At 43.2% G+C, this 25326-nt stretch overlaps 2 protein-coding genes across 7 annotated transcripts in view; both read right to left on the minus strand.

Annotated features, from left to right (window-relative positions):
• Positions 1-3959, minus strand: part of NDRG3 (NDRG family member 3) — a 77672-nt gene extending 73713 nt beyond the window's left edge. The window contains exon 1 of one of the 4 annotated variants that reach the window (XM_082746269.1): positions 3687-3959. The gene's annotated coding sequence lies outside the window, so the exon portion shown is untranslated. The remainder of the gene's footprint in view (positions 1-3686) is intronic. The other 3 variants (XM_082746268.1, XM_082746266.1, XM_082746271.1) reach the window with 3 other exon arrangements.
• A 2870-nt stretch (positions 3960-6829) lies between these two features.
• Positions 6830-23578, minus strand: DSN1 (DSN1 component of MIS12 kinetochore complex). 3 transcript variants are annotated; one of them, XM_082746274.1, is made up of 11 exons: positions 23206-23577; positions 21781-21829; positions 21224-21550; positions 18384-18457; positions 17436-17508; positions 13888-13975; positions 11981-12040; positions 11504-11578; positions 9354-9501; positions 8201-8288; positions 6830-7632 (listed from the first exon to the last, which is right to left on the minus strand). In XM_082746274.1, exons 2-11 carry the CDS (start codon positions 21812-21814, stop codon positions 7529-7531), a joined length of 1071 nt encoding a protein of 356 aa, XP_082602400.1. In that variant the 5' UTR covers positions 21815-21829; positions 23206-23577; the 3' UTR covers positions 6830-7528. The 3 variants fall into 3 exon arrangements, with proteins under 3 accessions (XP_082602400.1, XP_082602401.1, XP_082602402.1); XM_082746275.1 differs by lacking the exon at positions 21224-21550 and having other exon boundaries at positions 23206-23578; XM_082746276.1 differs by lacking the exons at positions 6830-7632; positions 8201-8288; positions 9354-9501; positions 11504-11578; positions 11981-12040 and adding an exon at positions 13143-13232 and having other exon boundaries at positions 23206-23578.
• Positions 23579-25326: the final 1748 nt, after the last annotated feature.

Consider the following 25326-nt stretch of genomic DNA (forward strand, 5'->3'; position numbering starts at 1 on the left):
TAAAAAAAAAAAAAAAAAACAAATTCCGGGGGCACCTGGGTGGCTCAGTGGGTTAAAGCCTCTGCCTTCAGATCAGGTCATGGTCCTAGGGTCCTGGGATCAAGCCCCGAATCGGGCTCCCTGCTCAGCGGGGAGCCTGCTTCCCCCTCTCTGTCTGCCTGCCTCTCTGCCTATTTGTGATCTCTGCCTGTCAAATAAATAAATAAAATCTTTAAAAAAAAAAAAAAAAGTAAAATAAAAGCCAAAAGCCAAATGCTCTTTAAAACAAAAAAACCGCAAATTCCCAGGCCCCACTCTGGACCTACTAAATTAGGAACTCTGGAAGGGGAACCCCCTACAATATGGTTTTACTTACTAATTGCTTAGTAAGCAATTAATTACTTTACTTTTTAATTGCTTAGTAAGCACTATGCCTAATGTGGCTTGAACTCATGACCCAGAGATGAAGAGATATATACTCTACCGACTGAGCCAGTCAGACACCCCCTAAAATCTGGGTTTTAATCTCTTCAGGTGATTGTAATGCACACTAAGAGTTGAGAACCACTATTTTTTTTTTTTTTAAGATTTTATTTATTTGACAGAGATCACAAGCAGGCAGAGAGGCAGGCAGGGGTGGGAAGCAGGCTCTCTGCTGAGCAGAGAGCCTTATACAGGGCTCAATCCCAGGATCCCGAGATCACGACCTGAGCTGAAAGCAGAGCTTAACCCACTGAGCCACCCATGTGCCCCTGAGAACCACTATTCTAATCAAGTCCAGTCACCATAGTCAACCAGGGTTTTTTGTTTCTGTTTTTACTATTTTCTTATATACAGTTTCACCACCCTACTTCAAAATGCTTTCCTTGTCCTTTTTTCATTCTTCCCAACCAATCTGTCAAAGCCCAGAAAGTCCTAACTCCTCCCCATAGTGCTCTCACTACCACAGCTCATGCTGACTCCTCTTGCCTCTCCCCCACCCCTTACCAGCTAACTGGATCACAAATAACCCCTGTGACATACCTAGTTCCTCTACCATACAATTTAACAATTATAGTTACAATTAACAGTTCTTCACTATTCTCCAACAAAACTCCTTAAAGACATGAATCATTGTTATCTCTTCCTCACCCTCATTCTAAGTATATAAATGGAATTTTAATAGAATCGCTGGTTAACATAAAGATGAATTCACTGATTAATGGATAAAAAGTCTAGAATTTCAAGTTGTAATCCTCAGTTCTGTGACCTTGGACAAGTTTACTTCTCAGGATGGGGTCCATGAAGGCAAAAAAGATGGACTCAATGACTTGATGCTTCCTTTCAATTTCAGCTGTGTATGATTTTATGAAACATCCTATTATACTGTCATATTGCTTGCTTATAATGTTATTATAACAATTTTTTAGACTCGACTTGAATTACAGCTAAATACGGTGTATTTCCCAATTAGCTAGTAAGATCTTTTACCAAGAATCGTATTTTATTCAACTGTAAATCTTATACCATGCCTTATATACAATAACAGCTTAATGTATTTGCAGGAATTTACTTGGAAAAACTCTTTAAAAAGCTTCATTTATGTAGAAAACCTATACACAGATCTGCTGCCTCCCAAAAAGCCCTCTGAATACTTAACATTGTAAATAATATGAATTGTTTTAAGGAAAAAATTCCGATTACCCTGACAGCATCAGGGGTAGCCAGTCACTTAAGGCAAAAGAATGTAAAAATTCTCACATGTATCTAGGGATAGACTAAAAAGCTGTAAGCCTCAGGCTACCTTACTGCAACATGCAAATTAAAACTACCCTGTACACTTAAGTGCCATATACCAACTCCACTGCTAGGGATAAATAGGATTCTTGACACAAAACCCTTATGTGCAAATTTACAGAAACAGGGTGCAATGGAGATCTCTGAGTGACGGGTTAGATTCAACCAGAAGTTGAACCTAAAGAAAAGGATAGCAAAGAGAATTTGAAGGGCAAGAAGGAGGAACAGAAGGGCAGCAGGAAAACATCACTCTGAGTAATGAAAAGGAGCAGTGGAAATTCACAGTCTTTACCAACGGCCTATGAACCAAGCACTTGGGCCTGCAAAAAGGATTCCTGACCTCAAAGGGCTAATAGTCCTGAGGCTAAGACTAAAGCCTCTACCTACTGTGCCTGTGTGTTTAATTGGGAAAATCAAGCAAGGAAGGCTTCACAGAAAAGGTGGTGGCTTAATGGAGCTTTGAAGTATGTAGGAAGATTTGCTAAGGGAGAAAAAAGACACTTGAGCTAGTTATTTTGGGGAAGAAACATTCACATATTTTTACATCTGTTCCTTTGGGGCTTTAAATCATGGAGGCTTCTTATATTCACCACCACTCTGTCAATGCCTTGTTTCTCTTGTTACTTTATCTTATATACTGAGATGTTCAAGCCAAGTGTTGGAACAGAGCCAAAAAGCCCCAGAATGAGGTGAGTGCTCACCAAATTTGCTCTGTCACCTCCAGATCCAGCCAGCCCAGCTAGCCCAGTCCTGTTCTCCTGGCAGCCAAAAAAGGAAGACTAATTATATCCTCTGGGGGACCAGATTGGGGGTAAAATTTGGATGCAAGCAGACAGGGCTTATCCCTCTTCCGACAGTGAGGTACCAGGCGAGAGCTCCCCTGCCTCCTCAGCCATGAGGTTCTAGTCTGTCTACCTGTGACACGGAGGACAGCACAGCAGATCTGTGTATAGGTTTTCTACATAAATAGGGGGGGCGGTGCAGGAGGGGGAGCTGCATGAAAAAGGGGGACACACTGGATTGGGAACTGCTGAGGTATTAAGTGAGATAATCATCATAAAATGTTTAATATCCCTGGCACACAGCAAGCGTTGGACGAAGGTGAGCTCTTCAACATACTACTATTATTATTACAGTAACACCTCAATTGTACTCCAACAAGATCTTGTTTACACAGCCTACTTTTATGACGTTGAAGAAGCAACTCCAAAGATGCAAGTGTATTTCAAAAAACAGCTCCAGAGACGCAAGTGTATTTCAAAAATTTTTAAAGGTACAAGATCAAATTCCAAATGTAATGGCCTGAGAGCTCGAGACCCGGACTTCAAGAGCTAGCCCTTGCCCCTATCAGGTGCGTGACCTTGGGCATGGCACTTCACCTCTGTGCCTCAGTTTCCTCATTTGTAAAGTGGGGTTAGGAAGCCCCTCCCTCGTACGGTCATCGTGGGGTCCAGCCCGAACATTCCCGCTGCACCAGCGTCGTACGCATGCGAGGCGACCTCACCGCCCACCTTTCAAGCCCCCCTGGCTTTGGGACGGCGGGTAGATGAACGCCCAACCCGAGGCCCACCGACCTCTGCCGCCTGTACCGCAGGAGCGGGAAAGGCAGGCGCGCTTGAGGCGCGTCCCTGAGACCGAGGGGGCAGGGCGCCCGGAGGCTCTACCCCCGCCGCCCGTAAGCTGTCATCGGTAGCTTCGTCGCGAGGCCACGAAGCCCGCGCGCGGGTAGAGGCTGAGGGAGGCTGGGCTGACAGAGGTCCCGCCGGCGGGGAGAGCGGAGGGCGCCGGGGTACCCGGAGGACGCTGGCAGCGCGAGCCACGGGCCCCCGCGCGCCGCGGAGATGAGGCGCGGAAGGAGAAAGCACGGGGAGCGACGCCCCTGCAGGCAGCGCCGCGCGCCTCCAGCGGGCCGGGCTCAGGCGCTCACTCACCTGAGGCGCAGGCAACCGCCAGCAGTGCAGCAACAGCGGCGGCGGCAGCAGCAGCAGCAGCGACGGCGGCTGTGAGAGGGGCGGGGAAGGCTCTGCGGCCGCGCAGGCGCACTGAGGATGCCGGGGCCGCGCAGGCGAGCTGTGCCTACCCCCTCAAGAACTACCGAGAAGATGGTGGTTGAACTGGGAAGGCCCGGCGGCGCCATCTTGGATGTAGTTTTTCATGTTGCGGAGGCTCCTGGGAGAACCTGAAACTAGCGCTGCCCGGAGGGCGGGGCGTTGAGTGCAGCCTCTGGCCCGCCTCCTCCCCTTCCGCCAAATCACATCCCTAATGAAGCTCTTACTAACCCTTGCAGGGAAAGGAAGTCATATTCCTTTAACGTGGACCCAGAGATGTACCTAAAAGCATATAGCCTAGCACAGTGCTTAGCTTGTGGAAGACGCTTACCAAATTCTGGAGGAATGAGCAGTTAATTGAAGAACTAGAATCCAAGATTCAAGGCTCCTAATTCCCGGTCCTCCATTCTATCACCTCTATTAAAACTGCCAGCCACACCATCTCCTTTCTTTGGGTGCCACAAGAGAAATGGAGTTTTGGTGTGTTTTTGTTTTAAGAATGATTACACACATAAGCTTAATGACCCAAAGATATAACACCAAAATACACCGGACATAATTCCCTCCCTGAAAGAGCTTTTTGGTAAATCTCACTGACTAAAAATCAATAGTCATAGTCTCAACTAAATTAAGACAAATATTAGGAATGTTACCAAACATGTCGAGGACAGTGGCTGTCTATACTAATGTTACTCGTCAAGCACAATTCCTGAAAGAAACTTGGGAAGAGGGGAAACTAAGTTAATCGAGCACAGACTTTTTTTTTTTTTTAAGATTTTATTTATTTGACAGATAGAGATCACAAGTAGGCAGAGAGGCAGACGGAGAGAGGAGGAAGCAGGCTCCCTGCTGAGCAGAGAGCCCCATGTTGGGCTCGATCCCAGGACCCTGGGACCATGACCTGAGCCGAAGGCAGAGGCTTTAACCCACTGAGCCACCCAGGTGTCCCAAGCACAGACTTTTTAAATATGATTTGTTTATCTGCTAACATTTACTGAGTGTCAAACTGGTTCTACTCTCTGTCCTTGATTAGATTATTAACCCTCCGTGTGCTTGAGTTCTTCATCTATAAAGACAATAAAATACAAGCTACCCTAAGTTGTGGTCTGTATGCATGTAAAATCCTTAGAGCTTATAAATGTTACTATTTTAATATGCTGTATCTTATTTGGCTGTTGAAGATGCAGACAAAAACACACCTTTTATGCTTGAGTTTGAATAAATTCTTACAAACAAAAAATGTGATACAATGTAATAAAATGAGGGAAGGTACAATCACCTGGGAGAGGTGTCATCTATCCCCACTTCATAGATGAGTAAATTTGAGCAAAACAGATGAAGATTCACTTCAAACGTTGTGCTCTTCCCATTGTACTACTCTGCTTCTGAAACAGTAGACAATTAACACTACTCTGATGCTTAAAAGCCCCAACTTTCCTTGGGGCTGTACAAAGTTTCCTTTCCAGCTCTAGCCTTGACAATATTATCCATTTTTAAGGCTTCAGTAGCTACATATCAGTTACTTCCAAATTTTCTCTCTAGTCCAAATGTTTCTACCCAGTTTTCTACCTCTATATCCAATGGTCTAGTTGATTTCCCTATTTGGTATATCAGATTGAACTACTAGCTTTCCTATCTCGTTAGCTGCTCTATTAATCCACCCAGTTGTTCAAGCTTTTGCCCTTCCAGCACATTGTTCACATTGTTACCACTGTTCTAACTGTATACTATTTAATCTGACTTATAGCATCCCTGTGATACAGGTTCCTTCTTTCTCCCAATCTTACAGATAAGAGGTTATAACTTTTTCTCAGTGACAGTAAGTGGCATTTAGGCTTTTAACACATAGGTCACATGCCTAAGTTCCAGACACTATGACCAACTCCCATGTCTGTTTTTGTTCTTTGCTCTGTCCCCAGTTTTTAGAGCTGTGCATGGCATATAGCAGGGGCTCTGTAAATAAATGGAAAAAAAAAAAAAAAAAGGAATATGGGGTGTGTGCGTGCCTGGGTGGTTCAGTCAGCTAAGCATTTGACTTCAGATCAGGTCATCATCTTGGGGTCCTGGGATCAAGCTTCATTTTCTCCTTCTGTCAAATAAATAAAATCTCTAAAAAAAAAAAAAAAAAAAAAAAAAAGAAAGAAATGTAGGTCAAAGGAAGGAGATATCACCTTTCACTAATTGGTACTTAGGCCAAGGTTTAAGACTTAAGATTATGACTGGGTATTAGGTATTAGGAGGATCAGAGAATAACAGTATTAACAATAAATTAGTTGGTGTTTTCCTGGTAATTAATGCTGAGGCATATTTCCACACGACTGTTCACTTCAGCATCTTGGCAAAGAATGTTATTTTCTGCTAAGCCCATACTGCCTTAAAAAGTTTTTTTATAGGGGTGCCTGGGTGGCTCAGTGGGTTAAAGCCTCTGCCTTCGGCTCAGGTCATGATCCCAGGGTCCTGGGATCCAGACCCCATCAGGCTCTCTGCTCAGCAAGGAGCCTGCTTCCTCCTCTCTCTCTCCCTGCCTGCCTCTCTGCCTGCTTGTGATCTCTGTCTGTCAAATAAAATCTTAAAAAAAAAAATTTTTTTATAGGGGCGCCTGGGTGGCTCAGTGAGTTAAAGCCTCTGCCTTCAGCTCAGGCCATGATCCTGGGGTCCTGGGATCGAACCCTGCATCAGGCTCTCTGCAAAGCACAGAGCCTGCTTCCCTTCCTCTCTCTCTCTGCCTGCCTCTCTGCCTACTTGTGATCTCTATCTGTCAAATAAATAAATCCAATCTTCAAAAAAATTTTTTTATGGGCACCTAGGTGGCTCAGTGGGTTGAGCCTCTGCCTTCGGCTCGGGTCATGATCTCAGGGTCCTGGGATCAAGCCCCGCATGGGGCTCTCTGCTCATCAGGGAGCCTGCTGCTCCCTCTCTCTCTGCCTGCTTCTCTGCCTACTTGTGATCTGTCTGTCAAATAAATAAATAAAATCTTTTTAAAAAAATTTTTTATATGCTCAAAGTATACACAAAGACAAAGGAAGCATTTAATAATATGCAATTTTATAGTGCAAATTATTAAAAAGAGAGAACAATGAAAAACAGTACTTAGCCTTTCCTTCCATGAACCCAGGATTTAGGATATCAACTCAATATTAAAACCTAACACACACTGTAGACAACAGGATAGAGAATGAGTATGTATTTCCTTCAATTCGGACATCATGTAAAGTGATACATGTTTATCCACATGATGCAAACAACACTCAAAATTCCTCTACCAAAAATCACCTTCAGGGCCACACTACAAAATCAGTCCCATTCCTTTACTACCAGAACCCAACCTGACACCTAAAATGTTTCCCTGGATTTGGTCCTAAATGGCTTGGATTGTTTCAAAACCTAAAAAACATCTTCACAAGATGAAGATTGCTGACCATGAAGGATATTTAAAAGAAGGGGCTACTAGTTCTCAAGGTCATTCCACTATAGAAGTTGCAAGCATTGTGCACATTCTTGGAAAAAGTATCTATGCTACACTCTTACAGATGCATAAATTCTGTCACTTTTTGAAAAAACAAAAACAACAAAAAACAAACTGCAGGGCTCTACATTCAGCCAATTATCCTCAAAGGCAACAGGGCAGCTATCACCAGCTCAGACTGCCATGCAGTTGCGACGTGCTCGGGCACTCTTCAGATTTCTCTCCTCTGGAGCACCTTGTGCAGGAAAACTATATGAAGTCACTGACAAGACCTAGAGCAATGTGTGGTAGGTGGGTTCCGTAGCTGAAGCTTAAGGAGTTTTCGAGCTGGTGAGGGGTCTAATTGTTGTGTGCTTCTCTTCCCTGCAGAGGAAAGACAGAATTAAATTTCAATTGAATTAAAAATAACATTTATTGAAAACTTGTATGGACACTGTGTCAGACACTGAAGGGCATTACAGTGACAAGAAAGTCTCTGTCCTCAAGGAGATGGCAGTCTGGTAGGAAAGCCAGCTGTAACCACAACCATAATAAAATGTAATGAGAAAATGAAGGAATATATAGCAAATAATTTAGGGCTGGAGGAGGCCAAGGAAAAGCAACAGGGAAGTAATGTCAGTGTCACTTAGTGAATCCTTGAAGAATGAAAAGGAAAATGGCAATGGGTATTTAAAAGCTTAGATTTACTAAAACAACATGGGTTGTGGGGATTTCATTTTTAGTCTACTGTGTTATTGTGGAATTCACAACTAGAAATTTCCCATTAACTTTGAGTACCCACAGCATAATAATTATTGTGAGGGGAGAAAAAGAAATCTTCTCATACAGGCTTTATTCTCTGAGACCGTATGCTTTGGAGGTCAGTTTGTATCTGAAGGGCTATTATATATAAAATAGTGCAAGCTCTAATCCCCAGAAGACACACACTCACCAAGCTGTACTGACACCTTCTGGAGACACTGGGTACTTTCATCCATAAAAGCATGCAGCTGCTTCATTGAGCCTTGCAGTTCATCCATCTGCACAAGAAAGACAGCTGTGAGCTGTAAGGGTCCTTGACGTTCCTCAAAAAAGGACAGGCAAGCTCCAACTCAGGAGCTTTGCCTCTGCTATCTTTTTAACCTGGAATGCTTGTGCCACACATTGTGTTTGCTCCTCCAGATTCACACTCTGCACTTCTCCATGCTGCTCTATGCTCTGGGAGGCTGCCATGCATAAACTCAAACAGGATTCCTTGTCCTTGGGTGTCTGGGCAGGTATAGCCAAGATGGAGCCCAAGTGGGAGGGAGCTTAATGAATTCAGGGTATTTTTATGCAGGCTTGCTGAAAGGGTTGTCTTGAGTTAGTTCTCTCAACTGAAGGTCATGGCTCTCTCAAAGCAGCCCACTATATGACTTTCTTCCTCTGGTATCACAGTGACTGTTCCTCCCCTCCGTCCTCCAGTCCCAGGGATAGTAAGAGTTCAGCTGCCTCTGAGTCCCAGGTTACTTCACCAATCCTTGTGATTTCCTCAATACCCATACTTTATATATCACTCCTTCACTTAGCCTTTATCAAGTGCATCTGCTTCCTGTCAATATTTGGGAGTGATACAATAATATTCTCCCAAATGTCCTCATATCTCACTTCCTCATTTCTTTCAAGTCTCTGTTAAAATGGTACTGTAGAGGGGTGCCTGGGTGGCTCAGTCGGTTAAGGATCAGCTTGGGTTGTGATCCTGGGATCTTGGGATCAAACCTTGCGTTGGGCTCCCTGCCCTGGGGTAGCCTGCTTCTCCCTCTCCCTCTGCCTACTGCTGCCCCTTGCTTGTGCTCTGTCAAATGAATAAATAAAATCTTAAAAAAAAAAAAAAAGGCTCCATCAACTGCTCTATACAGAAACTTGCCGCCCTTCCTGTACACCAACTCCTTTACCCTGTTTTATTAGCTCTTATCACCACATATTTATTTTTTTTATTGTTTCTCCATGTTTCCCCAAGGTAGAGCTGAATATACTTATCTCATTACATATATTCTCCAGGTCTCTTACATTTCCAAGGACAACAAAGCAAAGCTAAATAACCAAATTAACATGAGTCCACTCACCACCAACTCCATATAATCGAAGACTTTGTTCTGGTTCTGCAATATCTTTTGGTAGTCAGGCTTTGTATTAAGGACTTCACTCTGGGAAGATCCAAGATATGTTGCAGGTTCGACTTCAACTTCAGTAACTTTGTTTTCAGCTGATCCTCTGGAGGGGAAAAAAAAAAAAAAAGAGCAAGGAATTTTTTTTTTCTCTTAAAGATTTTTATTTATTTGATATAGAGAGATCACAAGTAGGCAGAGAGGCAAGGGGGGGGTCGGGGGGCAGGGAGCAGGCTCCCTGTCGAGCAGAGAGCCTGACGCAGGGCTTGATCCCAGGACCCTCAGATCATGATCTGAGCCTAAGGTAGAGGCTTAACCCACTGAGCCACCCAGGCACCCCGCAAGGAATTTTAAAGGTTTTTTTTTTTTTTTTTTTTTTTTAACTTATGTGAGAGAGAGCACAAACAGAGAGAGGAGAGAGGGAGAAGGAGAAGCAGACTCCCCACTGAGCAGGGCTCAATCCCAGGACCCTGAGATCATGACCTGAGCCAAAGGCAGAAGCTTAACAGACTGAGCCACCCATGTACCCCTCAAGGAGTTTTTATAATCATTTTCGGGGGGAATATATGTAAGACAACCTAGGGGAAAAAATCTCCAATAACCAGAACCAATATTCTTCCGCTCTACTATCGGAGTTGCCTATCTTATTAATAAGAGGGTTCTGAAATGATTATGCCAGTATTAACATACTTATACCACTGGACTCCAGGAAATGCTAGAACCTTCACATCAGTTGATTCCAACTAACGTTAAGGTCCATTTACAAAAAGGAGTACATGTGAGGTATAGTAAAGCCAAAACTTGCTTTCCTGAAATCTATGTCTATCATCTCTTCTTAAGAAAAGTGCTGGGCCACCTCAATTATCTGAAATAACTGAATATGGAGAGTTCATGAAAACCGAGGACTCTTTAACAACAACCACTCCTACAATTTCCTGACTGCCAGACCCTGCTAAACACGTTCCATTTTGTTAACACTCATAATAACCCAGTGAGATAGATACTAATATTATCCCCATTTTCAAGAGGAACTCCAAGCTTAGTGATAAAGTAGCTTGCCCAAGAACACAAAATGAAGGAGTAATTGTTATTTGAACAGAGACAATCTGCTTCTAGACGCATTCCTCTTAACCAGTAAACTATGCCACATCAAAAGTTTTTATTCTGAGACTGCCATCTTATACTTAACCTAACTTCATAAGAGGACCATGTAAGGGGCAAATAAAGTAACTGATAACCATCAGTGCCCGGACTGCGGAAATTTTCAGACCATGTTCCTGAAAGCACCTCTCTGCTGCTACTTTTGCAGTTAAGGCTTTAGGTAACATATTATATTTGGGTTTCCAGCTGAGATTCTGTTGGGGAAAAATAAGTTTAAAATCACCGGCTTACATGGCCAACTAAATCTAAGTCTAGCACTTTCCCATTTTCTTAAGTCTTTGGGACCCAAAGATCCTCTCTCTCCTGTACACCCTATCTCATCACCCCCTTTCATGTCTTTGCACTTCTACGAAGGACCTGGCCAGGGTTCTCTCCCATACCTGCAGCTTGAAGGCCACGTGTAAACTGATGTGCCATGACCAAGATTTTAGCTCAACCCTAGGTGCCCTGGTACAGGGCAGAGATGAGTCTGTCGCCCCGAAGATATGGAACAGCAGCCAAGGACACTGAACAGAAGCAATTCTGTTGACTGAAAACAGAGACACCCATTCTTCGTCCCCTTCCCCCAACTCTCCGTTTATAGTCCTAGAGTGTTAATACACATTTTATAGAGCTTTAATGAGTTATTTGGCCTATGAGAAAGGACTCATCTTTCAATTTATGCTAAGAGAATTGAAATTGATTCAAATCAAATTCCAGGGCATCTGGGTGGCTCAGTCCTTCGACATCTGACTTTGGCTCAGGTCATGATCCCAGGGTCCTGGGATCGAGCCCTGCGTCGAGCTCCCTGCTCTGCAGGAAGCCTGCTTCTCCCTCTCCCACCCTCTCTGCTTATATTCTCCCTCTCACTGCTCTGTCTGTAAAATATGTAAATTTAAAATCTTTAAAAAGAAAATCAAATTCCATAAGGTAAAACATAGCTTCCTATTTCCAATCATTAATCTAACCTGGATATGGTATCTTCAGCCTCCTTCTGGTAGTGCTGTAAGAGCTGATCCCAAGACTGACGTTCTAAAGAAAATCTATAGAATCAAGAAAAAAAATATCAGTTACTTTTCAATCATCTCATTTGGACTCATTCAGGGCATCAATAAGTACATTAGGTGTCTACTCTGGCTCTAAGATGTGAGTAAAAAGGTCATTCAAGGATTAAAAAGCTCAACTAATTCAGAGGATATTAATTTAATCAAATCAAACATGAGTTCTTAAAATCAAATTAACATCCTTATTCCCTCAAGTCCACTGTATGAAACTGGCAATGAGTAGAGCCCACAAGATCCCAATATGTAGCTTTCTAAATTCTAGTGTTAACACACTAATATTGAGACTCTGAATGGGATATTTACTATTCATTTTTTCCAGACCTAGTTATTTTCCCAGATAAATTTAGATTTTCCAACAAAGCATCACTCATTTTCACTTACTTTGTTATGTATTCCTTCATCTCAGCCACTGATGTTTCCAGAGACAAATCTGATGCTTTTCTGGAATACAGATAGGATTGTAAGGTCAATATAAATGTTTCAAGGGCACTTGCTTTAATAAGATGCCTTACATAATTTTGATGGCAGTATAAAATGTTCAGAATTCATCTTTCAACATTTATTCTTGGCCTCTATCTCATTTTTGCACTAGGTAACAGTTTTCTCGGTGGTCTCTTTATTTTCTATTTCTCTCATTGATTCCAATTCACCTTTAGCCAGATTATCTTTCCCTAAAATATTCCTTAATTTTATTTTCCTTGCCTAAAAAACTCTGTAACTCTTGACTGCATTCAAAATAAGTCAAAACTCTTTAACCTGGCACTTGAGCCTGTTTGGGCTCCAACGAGCTCATTAATTTTGATACTAATTGTTGCCTTTCTTTTCTACCTATTCTACCCCATATAATCTATCTCAGCCTGAAACTCAAACATCTGGAATTTCCCACCTCCAAAAATCACACCATTTTTCTTTTTTTTAAAAGATTTATTTATTTGAGAGAAAGTGAGAAAAAAGCGTGAGCGGAGGAAGGGACAGAGAGAATATCCAAGCAGACTCCTTCTGAGGATGGAGCCCAACTCAGGGCTTGATCTCACAAGTCATGAGATCAGGTCCTGAGTGGAATCCAAGAGCTGGATGCTCAACTGACTGAGCTGTCCAGGTGCCCTTGTTCACATCATTTTTTTTTTTTTTAAGATTTTATTTATTTATTTGACAGAGAGAAATCACAAGTAGATGGAGAGGCAGGCAGAGAGAGAGAGAGGGAAGCAGACTCCCTGCTGAGCAGAGAGCCCGATGCGGGCCTCGATCCCAGGACCCTGAGATCATGACCTGAGCCGAAGGCAGCGGCTTAACCCACTGAGCCACCCAGGCGCCCTGTTCACATCATTTTTGAGTCATCTTTTAAGGCCCAACAATACTTTTGTATATGACCATATTTTCTTCCCACTCAAAATGATGCTATCAGTGGAGAGGGATTATGTTTACTTACACCAATGGCTCAGCTCAGTTGGTTGACTAATGCTAACGGAAAAGAAGCAGGCACTGAAAATGCCAATATTCTGCAGATGTACTTGGTACTCTACCTGGTAAAAACAAGTTAGTTTTTCCACTTTCCATTTTTCTCTACCAAGGCCTATGACACACAGCCTCTATCATCTTTGGCTGAGATGCAGCAGCTGGTAGCTAAAATACACTGCATTAAAAGAGATACTATGTCGAGCCAACATATTTTTCATTTCCTGGATAGCAATTGTAATTCTAACAATCTGTGGGAAAGCAGACATTTGTGAAATATTTGCCATTATAAATAAAACTAAAAAGTTTTATAAGGTAGGCCCAAGTGACATGATTTGTTGCAAGGCAGGAACTAGAGAGTTAGGCCCTGCCCCCATTGAGGAACTACCAGTTTGAGACTGAGATTTAAAAACTTCTAATATTCTTCCTTGCCAATAGCTGAAGAACATAAGTTTATCACCAACTTGCATTTCCAGCAAAGATTTGAACAATGCTTTTCCTCTCATCTTTCCATGGCTGGTTCCTTCCCACCACTTGGGTCTTACAAATTTTCTCTGAACACTAACTAGAGTTGTCCACTCTATCAAGTCACTACCACAGTTACTAACTTCTTAGATCATCACTAACTGAAATCCTTATTTTCTATGTATCTGTTTGTCTCTCCTGTTAAAACATATAAGAAAGACCTTGCTTGACTTATCATTTTATCTCTAGCATCTAGAAGAGCCTGGTGTGTAGAAGATGCTGGATAATGTTTGGATGAATAAACAACAAATTATAATGAAAAGTCGTAATTAAGTTATAATTTGGGACAGAAGGGGAAATGCACATACCTTTCTGAATCTTCAAAACATTTTTGTAGAGTTCCATTACTTTCCAGGCTCTCTGCAAAATGTTTCAATTCCTCAGAAAGAGAAGATGCTAGAGGGGGGAAAAACATATTATAAAATAAAAAGAGTATGAATTTACACAGCAAGCTGCTGACAACATATACTCAAGGTGGTCTCAGCTCTACGGTCCCCTGTTACATTCTGGTCCTCTTACCCATTCAAAGTAGTAGTATAAATATGCAGAAAGATTTTATCTTTTTACTTGAGTAGGTATAGATAAAATGGAAGACAACTCCTCTTTATGACATTTATGATAGTGTTTTTTATACTTGACTGGTGAAAACTAGTTACAAGTTATACATGTACTGACATTTAACTCAAGAAATTTCAACTGCTGGCACTGAAAGAGAGAACATATTACAGAAATCAGGCAATAGGCAGGGGCGTAATGAAAAATGTTAAAGGAGAATAAAGAATTATGGGCATAAGGTAAAAACAGGTCTCTGCTTTGACTTGGAAGGATCTGCAATTGCACTCAGGTGAGAAATGCAGAGGGGAAAGCAGATGTTGAACAGCTATCCTATCTACTTTAATTATGGTGATGGTCTAACACCGAGATAAACAACAATCTGATTTCATATATTTCCATGTCTTTTTTTTTTTTTAAAGCTTTTATTTATTTATTTGACAGAGATCACAAGTAGGTGGAGAGGCAGGCGGGGGGGAGGGGAGCAGACTCCCCACTGAGCAAGGAGCCTGATGTGGGGCTCGATCCCAGGACCTGAAGATCATGACCTGAGCCAAAGGCAGACACTTAACCCACTGAGCCACCCAGACACCCCTATTTTCCAAGTCTTTTAAGTGGGTAACACTGAATATTTCTGACCCTGGATGATTACGTAGTTACACTGTAAAAGCTACCTCCTAGAAAGTTAGAAATGGACTCCTAAGAATATTTGTAATTTATATCACAGAGGAACAGCTAATTTTCCTAATGTATAAAGAGTTCCTACAAACTGATGTAAAAAAAAGCCAACATCCCAATTTTCAAAAATGAGAAAAGGAGTCTTTCCAGCAGTGCCGACCTCCCCACAAGAACATCCCCTCTCCAAGAACCTCCTCCACCCATCCCGGAAGAGAAAAGGAAGCGCAAGAAGTGCCTGGCACAGAGCCCTAACTCCTACTTCACGGGTGTGAAGTGCCCAGGATGCTACAAAATCACACCGTTTTTAGCCATGCAAAAACAGTAGTTTTGTGTGTTGGCTGCGCCACTGTCCTTTGCCAGCCTATCGGAGGAAAAGCAAGGCTTAACAGAAGGATGTCCTTCAGAGAGAAGCAGGGCTAAAAGCATCCTGAATCAAGATGAGGGGAAAACCATCCCAATCAACACATTTTGGATTAAAAAAAAAAAAAAAAAAAAAAAAAAAAAGAACAGGGGTGCCTGGGTGGCTCAGTCGTTAAGCGTCTGCCTTTGGTTCGGGTCATGACCCCCAGGGTCCTGGGATCAAGCTCCACATCAGGCTTCTTGCTCTGTTGGAAACCTGTTTCTCCCTCTCCCCCTCCCCCTGCTTGTGTTCTTTCTCTCCCTGTGTATCTCTCTGTTAAATAAACAAATAAAATCTTTTTAAAAAAATGAACAAAGGATACAAACATACACAGAAAATGAAGTACAGTGGTTCTAAAAATATGAAAAAGTGCTTATCCCCTTTGAAAGAAAATGGATGGGCGCCTGGGTGGCCAAGTGGGTTAAAGCCTCTCCCTTCCGCTCAGGTCGTGGTCTCAGGGTCCTGAGATGGAGCCCCACATCGGGCTCTCTGCTCAGCGGGGAACCTGCTTCTTCCTCTCTCCCTGACTGCCTCTCTGCCTACTTGTAATCTCTGTCAAATAAATAAATAAAATCTTAAAAAAAAAAAAAAGAAAAGAAAAGAAAATGGAACAGATTAAAACTGGAAAACACTTTTTATCACCAATCAAAGAGTAAAAAATTTGAATTGTTTGCTAAAACTGTTGTGAGCATGAAAAAGGTACTTGCATATATTGCTGGTAAGAGAATAAACTGATACGACCTTTTTCTAAAGATTTTATTGATTTATTTAACAGAGAGAGATCACAAGTAGGTAGAGAGGCAGGCAGAGAGAGAGGGCAAAGCAGGCCTGCTGAGCAGAGAGCCCGATGCAGGGCTCGATCCCAGGACCCTGAGATCATGACCTGAGCCGAAGGCAGAGGCTTAACCCACTGAGCCACCCAGTCACCACTGATACAACTTTCTGGAAAGCAATCTGGTAATTTCTCACATTTCACTTGATCTATGTAATTCAAATTCTAGAAATTTATCTTATTTTTACTTGTGTATATGACAAAAGGCTTGTGTAAAAAGGCATTCACTACCCTATTTAATATAATAGCAAAATACTGGAAACAACCCTAAAAGCCCATCAGGAAAGAACTGGTTAAATCACATATGGAACATTTATAAAATGAAATATCATATGGCTACTAAAATGTCTCAAGACAGTTCTATATGTGCAATATGGAACATGTGCAAGACAAATTGGCTTAAAAAAAAAAGACAAGAAGTGCCTGGGTGGCTCAGTTAGTTAAGCATCTGCCCCTGGCCTCAGGTCATGATCCCAGGGTCCTGGGATTGAGCCCCACATCAGGCTCCCTGCTCAGCAGGAGATTTTGCTTCTCCACTTCCCTCTGCCTCTAACTACCGCTCATGCTCCTCTCTTGCTCACTCTCTCAAACAATCAAATAAATAAAATAAATAAATAAAACAAGGGGCGCCTGCGTGGCACAGTCAGCTGAACGTCTGACTCTTGGCTTCAGCTCAGGTCATGATCTCACAGTCATGAGATGGAGTCCCGCATCAGGTTCCCCACTCAGCACGGAGTCTGCTTGAGTTTCTCTCTCCCTCATCCTTTGCCCCTCCCCCAATCCCTCCCCCCTACCCTCTCTAAAATTAATAAATAAGGCGCCTGGGAGGCTCAGTGGGTTAAGCCTCTGCCTCGGCTCAGGTCATGATCTCAGGGTCCTGGGATCGAGCCCCACATCAGGCTCTCTGCTCGGCAGTGAGCCTGCTTCCCCCTCTCTCTCTGCCTGCCTCTCTCATTACTTGTGATTTCTGTCTAATAAATAAATAAAATCTTAAAAAAAAAAGAATTAAAAAAAATAAAATTAATTAATAAATCTTTTTTAAAAAGATATGGTAAAGAACAGTACAGAGAGTATATGTTCATTTGGTATGCATGTAAAAATGTTGGAAATGCAGTAAGACTTCTATAGTAATCCACAGGAAGCTGGTGGCTGTGGTGGAATCGGCAGAGAGGAGTTGGACTGGCTTGGGGTGGGAGGCAGGCTTACTTTTCACTTTTCTACTTTCTGAATGTCATAAGTATATATTCTTACTTCTTTAAACACAATTCTAAGATATGGGGGGGGGGCTGGTTTTGTAAGCCAGCAGCTCCTATAAATGGCCGTCCTCAAAGTGGGGCTTCAACTGAAGGTAAAGTCAAAGGCCAAAGCTTGCTCATCTATTCTTAGCAACTTACCTTTGGCTCTAAAACTTTCAAGACTGAAGCCCTCAGTGTCCTTTAGGAAAGGTTCAAGTTTCCCAACAGAGAACTAAATAAAGGAAAGCATTTTCAGTACAACCACCATGATTTTCCAGGCCAGTCTTGAGTTCACATAATTTCATGATGTTTCATCAATGTGAAAGTAAACATGATTTAATTTTTATACCTAAGAGTTTTCATATAAACAAATAAGATCAGGAAAAACCTCCTTGCTCAGGCTATACATTCTGATTTTTGTTTCAGAGAAACATGGTCATTTAAGTAATACAAATGACTTCTCTAAACTGCTGTAATTGCCAGTTAGCCATATAATTCCCAATCAGTAGATAGTCAGACCTCAAATGTCTGCTTTAACTTAGATACTGACTTTCACCCACTTTAAATTCCCATCATTTGCTGCCAATGGGCAAAACATACTAGACTGAGGACATCTCTGACTCTCAGGTGCTCAGTTAGCAGCAGCAAAAGCACCAGTGGGACTGGTAGAAGGCCTAGTCCAGAGAGAAAAATCAGCTGCTGCTGGGATTAAATGTGGCTTTTAAATTAATCCCACCTAGAAAGAAACTTCTTTTAATCTTAATTGATATATCACACAATACTGATCTCTCTTTGGAGCTGTCACAGCAACAGTTTAAAAAAGGAAAAAGAGGGACGCCTGGGTGGCTCAGTTGGTTAAGCAGCTGCCTTCGGCTCAGGTCATGATCCCAGCGTCCTGGGATCGAGTCCCACATCGGGCCCCTTGCTTATCAGGGAGCCTGCTTCTCCCTCTGCCTCTGCCTACCATTCTGTCTGCCTGTGCTCGCTCTCTCCCCTTCTCTCTCTCTGATAAATAAATAAAATCTTAAAAAAAAAAAAATAAAAAAGGAAAAAGAAAAAGAGAAAGGAATAGAAAAAGAAAGCATTTCTCAATCCCAAGAATCTTACCTGGAAACTGGAAAGCAGGAGAGCGACCAGCCGTTTGCTTTCTGTTAAGTTGCCACTGATGGATCTGCTGAGCTCTAACATAAAATATCACCACATGTAAGGAGCTAGATACTAACACAGTAAAGTAAAAAAAACTAAAAATTGCCCTCCCTCTTGATGGGGTCTAACTTCAGGCAAGAATTCCTAGGCAGTATTTTCTACTTAAAAGGAGAACTCATAAAAAGTTTATCTAATTTTTTTTGAATCACCAAAAAATGAAATTTATCAGTTTAATGTACTAACTTTAAAAAGTTATTATGAACCTTTTATGGATTACATTAAAATCTTGTCTGTTTGGGGGTGCTTGGATGGCTCAGTCCTTTTGAGTGGTCAGCTCTTGATTTTGGCTTAGGTCAGGATCTCAGAGTAGTGAGATCAAGCCCTGCAACCCTCTTCCCACTCAGCCGAAAGTTCACTTGAGTTTCTCTGCCTCTGCCCCTGCCGAGGCTCACACGCGAGCTCTCTCTTTCAAATAAATAATTAAGTCCTTAAAAAAATAATAAAAATAATTTAACTTAAAAAAAAATCACTTAACTTGTTTTTGATGTTTTATTTTCAGCATTTAAGGAAAGAAGGTGGGAACATTTGAGTATCTTTATGACAGGCACTGCAGGGTTTTTTGTTTGTTTGTTTGTTTGTTGAGTAGGTTCCATGCCCAAGGTGGGGCTTGAGCTTAGGACCCTGAGATCAAGAGTTGCATGCTTGGGGCGCCCTGGGTGGCTCAGTCAGTTAAACATCTGCTTTCGGCTCAGGTCAGGATCTCAGGGTCCTGGGATGGAGCCCCACGCAGGGCACCCTGTCCAGCGGAGGGTCTGCTTCTCCCTCTTCCTCCCCACCCCAGCTCATGCTCTGTTTCTGTCTCTCTCTCTTTGAAATAAATAAATAAAATATTACTAAAAAGTCACATGCTCTATGGAGTAAGTCAGCCAGGTGCTACTCCAGTGTACTTTAAATACACTGTCTTGTAAATTATAAGCTCCATTTTACAGATGGGAAAACTGAAGCTGGAGGCCAGATATAGGTGGAGCCAGAATTCAATCCCAAGGGACGCCTGGGTGGCTCAGTTGGTTAAGCGGCTGCCTTCGGCTCAGGTTGTGATCCCGGCGTCCCGGGATCGAGTCCCACGTCGGGATCCTTGCTCTGCGGGGAGCCTGCTTCTCCCTCTGACTCTGCCTGCCACTCTGTCTGCTTGTGCTTGCTGTCTCTCTCTCTCTGACAAATAAATAAATAAATAATCTTAAAAAAAAAAAAAAAAGAATTCAATCCCAAGTCCGCCACCAAAAAAAGTGTATTTTCCCACTAAGAGCCATGTTGCTTCTCTGTAATGACCTTATAATAACATTAATAGCAATTTGTTGAATACCTGCTATAAATAAAAAAGCATTTCATTAAATGTTATGCACACCTCATTAAAACCAAAGGCAAAAAAAAAAAAAAAAAAACCAAAGGCAAGTAGCTTATTAATTCCATTTTACAAAGTAGGACACTGAGGCACAAAGGCTGGATGATAGGTAATTTGTCCAAGGTCACATGGTAAGTCCCCCTGAATTGGTGGGGAATTTTACATAATTATGCCACTGAATCCTCAAATGACTATAAGATGTAGATACTGGTTTTTATTTTTCTTTTTCAATTATGTCCCTCTAAAAACATCAATTATTATATAGCAAAGAAAATTTGAGATACTGTATTTTTGTCCTCCAGCTTTAGCTGGCTGTGTTTCTAGTTCTTTTGCCTCCTAATTATTTCTCATTGCTCTTAGTACAGAAAAACAGGATACCTTCTGCCTATAACCAAAGAAATCTGGCAAATGGCCAAGCATAACGAGGAGATAACCAATTTTATTACATCAGTGATTTTCTGCTATTCAGAATTTTAGGTCCACAAGCCCTAGAATAGAGATAAAGATAGGGGTAATCTTAGGAAACTGCTGCTATTTTCTTGGCACACCTACAGAGTGAAGTGCATGAGCACAATTGTGGCAGCAATATGCTAAATGGCTATTTTTAGCCAGATTTCCTTCTAGACATCAGGCCATCTGGAAATGAGCTAATATCTTTAAAATAACCACAATACCTTAACATTGCTGTTATTTACTTACTATAAGCCAAGAACTGTGTTATCTATCAATTCATTTAATTCTCACACAAACCTGTAAAATAAGTATCATTTCATCCCATTTCCTGATAAGGACTGTAAGGCAAAGGAGCTTAAGTAATCTGCTCAAGGTTATACAACTAGTAAGCTCTTCCTGAAATGTGCTGGACTTTCCACATTCAATCTTGTACTTCAATGCTTACTGAGATGTAATTATTATTGTAAATTCACACAAATCACATTCAAATATGGCATGTTTAAAAACTTAGCTTTGACCAAGATATTTTTACATGTATCCTCCCTCTGAAATATTTTCAGTTATAAAGCCTATAATCAGGTAGCAACCCACCCACCTCTGTTTCACTTTAGCAAATAACAGAAACCCATAAGAAGAAATCTTTAATGCCTCTCCTCCTAGCAGAGGTGAGTGTTGAACAGTTATAAACTAGAATTTCTGATCATGGTGGAGGTTACAACAGGCAGCTGCTAACATGGATAGCAATCATATGGAACACTTAATAGGTGTTTGACATTAGTACTCAGGATCTCTCTTACAGATGAGGAAACTGAGGTTGACAGGAGTGACGTGATTTGCTCAGTCACAAAACAAGTAGCAGAGCCAAGTCAATCCTCCATTCTTTCTGCCATACCTCACTGCCTCTTATCTGAGCTGGAACTCCTGTCTTACGTACACAGCATCCCACCTGTGATGCCCTGATGAAAGGCAGGCAGTGACTTCCGCCGGCTCATTTCCTTCATACTTGCTCGCCGCCAAGATTGACTTTTGTCTTGACGATCGGGAGATTGTTCTTGGGGGGACAAATGAAGGGACCTGGACTGAAGTCCTTCCTCCTGGCCAAGATCACAACTTCCCCTCATTTTAGGGCTACAGCCAAGGTGAATTCTTTCCTCTGAAACGCCTTGAGTCATCTCCAGGGAGGCAGGTGATTTGCTACACACTTCCGTAGGGATGGGATCCGATTCCAGTGGATGATCATGAGTCCTAGATGTCACTGGTTCCTCTTCTAGAACTTGTTATGAGAAAGTCAGAATACAAAATCAAACCCACCACAACAATGCATCTGAGCAAAAAGGTGGAAAAAGAAAATGTATGCCCCAGATCATGGAAGCAGTGAGAAAGCATCTCTGTAAACATGTGAATACGGAATTCCAAATCCACCAGGAGCCAAGAAAGCATTTGTGAATAGCTCAGAAAGCTGAACCCAAGGCCAGAGGGCCTCCATTTTACTACAGTACTTACCTTCTGTGGTCTCCGATCTAATTACTGTAGTCATCCTGGATGAAGAACCCTGAAAATAGGAAAACAAGGTGATCTGTTCCTCACATACTCAGTCTCGCTGGGGCTTTACTACCCCAAAAGAGACTTTGTGTTGTCCAGCCTTTCCAACCTGCTCATCTCTGCCCCATGAAATACTACCTATCTGACAAGGCCCAGCCTAGTCCCACCGTATCTACCTCCTCCAGAGACTATCAGACCATCATCACCTCTTGTACTGAATCTCTACAGAAGTCATCGTCAGAAATACTCATGTATGCTTAACACACACCCTCCTTTATTTCCCAATTATTTAACTAGTCCTTCATATCCTAGATGGCATTATGATCTACACGGTCTTCCAAACTAGAAAAATCACATCATCCTTCTTATGTAGAATCTCTACATCCAAAGTACTATCCATCCTACCTCCAACAGTCTCTCCACTTCCAGTTCTCAGTTTAGTCCAGATCTCAGAACTTCTACCATCTGCCTCCCCCTCCCCAGAATAATCTTACAGCCTTTCCACTAGTTTTCCAACATCCAGTACTTCCTTCTCTCCAATCCTTTCTTTAGACAGCAGCAGAGATTCTTCCAGTATATTCGACACCTTTCATTAACTAGTCCTAACCTACCCATCCCGGTTCTCTCCTGTCACCCCCATTCCCTGCACCACTCTTGAATCTCTACACACACCCTGCCTGAAAGACTTATTCAGCCTTCCCAACCTAGCCTAAATGCGAAGCTTTCCAGCCACTTCTCTAGACAAAGTTGGTTGTTCCACCTCTTAGTTTTCCTAGCACTGTAAAGTGTGTTTAGGTGTGTCTCCCCAGCCAGACTGTATTTGTATTCCAAGTGGCTGTCACAGACAACTGACTGGAAGAAAGCAAGGAAGGACATGACAGAGGCATCTCTGCATATTCAAGGCTTACCCCTCCCTCCCAGCAGAAATCTGTTTGAGGGGGAGGGACTCTAATTAAAGAGAAATGAATATATAGGGAGGGACAGAACGGGAAAAGTTACAGAACAAGGGTGGGGAGGTCAAGGATCTAGATCCCCACAATCAGGGCTGTATTAACAGATTCAAGCTTGGATAATGACAAGAAAGGTCATTTGTTAAGCTGCTTGGTAAGCGCTTACTATATGCCACGATCTGTGTATATATGTACGCAGGCGTTTTATTTGCATCATTATCTCATTATCCCACAGAATCCTTTCCACAGCTCTGGAAATACTATCATTATTTCTCCGTACAGATCGGGGAACTGAGGTTCAGAGGAGCAAAACTCCCGGGGTGCGGGGGCGCAGGTGGAATTCGAACCCAGGCCTGTGACCCACCCCCAGCCTTCAAACACCGTTCTGCACAGGCCCCAAGAGAGAGGCGCAGCCCGCCTTTGGGATTCCTCTCACCTAGAGGAGGCCGCAACGCCCTGAATCCCTCGGTCCCCTCTGTCTGGGGGCGGCGACCGGTCTGGGCTGGGAGGAGAGGTCTGATGCCAAGGAGCCGGTACTGGGATAAGCCAAACAGCGTCCACGGAGAGGTCTGCGACTTCCGGATGACGCCGGGCCAGCCCGCAAACTCCGTCCCGGAGATACGAGCATGCAAATCACTCTTCGCGGTCAAGGGTCGAGCTTCGACGTCCTGTACCACCGCAGCCGCTCCTCTCCGGCCTGGAGCGCTGACAGCTATCTGCGACCCCAAGGCTGCCGCGGCTTCTGAAAGTCCCGCCAACCATGAGCGCCTGCGCAGTTGGCAGCCTGCCGGGTCCGTGCACGCATGCGCAGGATGCCGCCCGCCTTCAATGCGCATGCGTAACTCGTGTTCAAAGCTCTTGCCTCCCTCCCGCCCCTGCCCCCTTGTCCGAGTTCTTACTGGTTAAGACTCCGCCAAGAAAACTATTTCCCCAGCTACGCCACGCCTCCGGAGTCCCCGCCTACGGACTCTGACCTCGTCTTGTTGTTTATGCTGCACGCGCTTAGAGCCCATTGAAGATGGGGCAGGGGGAGGTGTGGGCCCAGAGAGGTACTTGCCAAATGAATACAGTGGGTCACGGGGCATCTGATGGTCTCCTCCGTGGTTAGACCATGGTCTCCACCCTCGCTTTATATTGTTAACTGCAAAAACGTGGGCCGTGTCTCTCCCAGAGCACAGTGGAGCTCTGTACTCAAGTTTGTTTTACTCTATCCCACTCCTGCTCTAGCACTTTATTTCCTGTGACCCGTTTAATACTGGCAAAGCTCAAGAACTCTCCTGTGCAGCCTTATTGCAGGCCACCCCTTCCCCAAACTGCTTGCAGCTCCTCTGCCAATCCTTGTTGCTTCCTCCCTCTGCTCCTCTGCTCAAGCCGTCTCCTCTGCCTGGGAAGCCCAGTCCAGCTTTTTTCTGCAAATTCTCCCAATTTTAAGCCTCAGCTGAGAATTCATCTCTCTTAGATTTTTCTCTGAGGCTCCAGACTGAAAACTCTGTGTTCCCAGAAGCCCAGCTGTGTCTACTCCACTATCCCTTGCTGGCAAGGGATGCCCCAGAGAGCAGCACCTAGCATGATGCCATGGAAGTGTCACCCTGCAAATGCAGTCCTTTCTTTCGGATCTGAAACCGAATGTTGAATTATTAGCAGTCCATAAAGTCTGAAAGACGAGTTGGGGAGCAGCAGCTGGAATGTTACTGGGGTCATCCTTCTGTAGTAGCTGCGGTCCTTGGAAAGGTTTTCTGATGGGAGGTAGAAATCTGCCTTCCTGAAATTTTCCACCCTGTGGTTGCAGCCTGCTGGCTCTAATAGCCATCTGAAAGCAGAGATTTTCCTCTTGGTTCCCAGAATATCACTTTCTGGGACTATTGGTACCCAGTTCCTCCTCTTCAGCTTATCATTTGTCAATGTCCCAAGAACAGAACACAATGTTCCCAGCCAGGGCTGGTTATCCTGAGGCACAGTGAAAATACTGGTTCATGGATTCCAGACCCAATAGATTCTCTGTCGTTCCTCTGCGTTCATTTCTCCCAGGGGTTCCTACAGTCTACAGGATGTGGACGTTTCTTCGCTCATAACTCACTGCGTGATCTGACCCAGACTTTTTTTATCACTCCTAACTCTGGTGACCATCTTTGGGTTCCCCATTCTGTTCTGCTCTCTTTCTACTAGGCTTCCGTATGTGCACTCTCTCACCCTGGAGCCAGCTCCTGTCTGTCTCCTGCCTGTAATATATCACTATCCCCTTCATTTATTTAACATCTCAACTTCAGGTATCAGTTCAGATGTTCTTCTTTGAAGTCTTTTGGTTCCTCCTGGCTCCCTGAACACCCTGGGTTCCTCTGCCAGTTGACATTTGCTTTCCTGTCTTCCAGGCCTATCTACTGCATTCTCAATGCCTAGCACAAACTTAGTTGTCAGCCTTCCCCACCACACACACATCCCACCCCCAGAGAAAGAGAGGGAGGAACATGTAGATTTTTCAAATGATAGCCAGCTTCCAAAATGGTCCCCAATAGTCTCTGCTTCCTGATATTTATGCCCTGTGTGTTCCTCTCCCAAA

The sequence above is a fragment of the Mustela nivalis genome (genome assembly GCF_964662115.1).
Source record: "Mustela nivalis genome assembly, chromosome: 8".
Classification (NCBI taxonomy): domain Eukaryota; kingdom Metazoa; phylum Chordata; class Mammalia; order Carnivora; family Mustelidae; genus Mustela; species Mustela nivalis.

Excerpts from the sequence above, each read along its gene's own strand:
- DSN1 (XM_082746274.1), bottom strand. The coding sequence starts at position 21,814 with ATGACTACAGTAATTAGATCGGAGACCACAGAAG. Across the intron at positions 21,551-21,780 it reads TAGATCGGAGACCACAGAAG|TTCTAGAAGAGGAACCAGTG; the intron begins GTAAGTACTGTA and ends TCTCATAACAAG. Across the intron at positions 13,976-17,435 it reads TGAAAGTTTTAGAGCCAAAG|CATCTTCTCTTTCTGAGGAA; the intron begins GTAAGTTGCTAA and ends TCCCCCCTCTAG.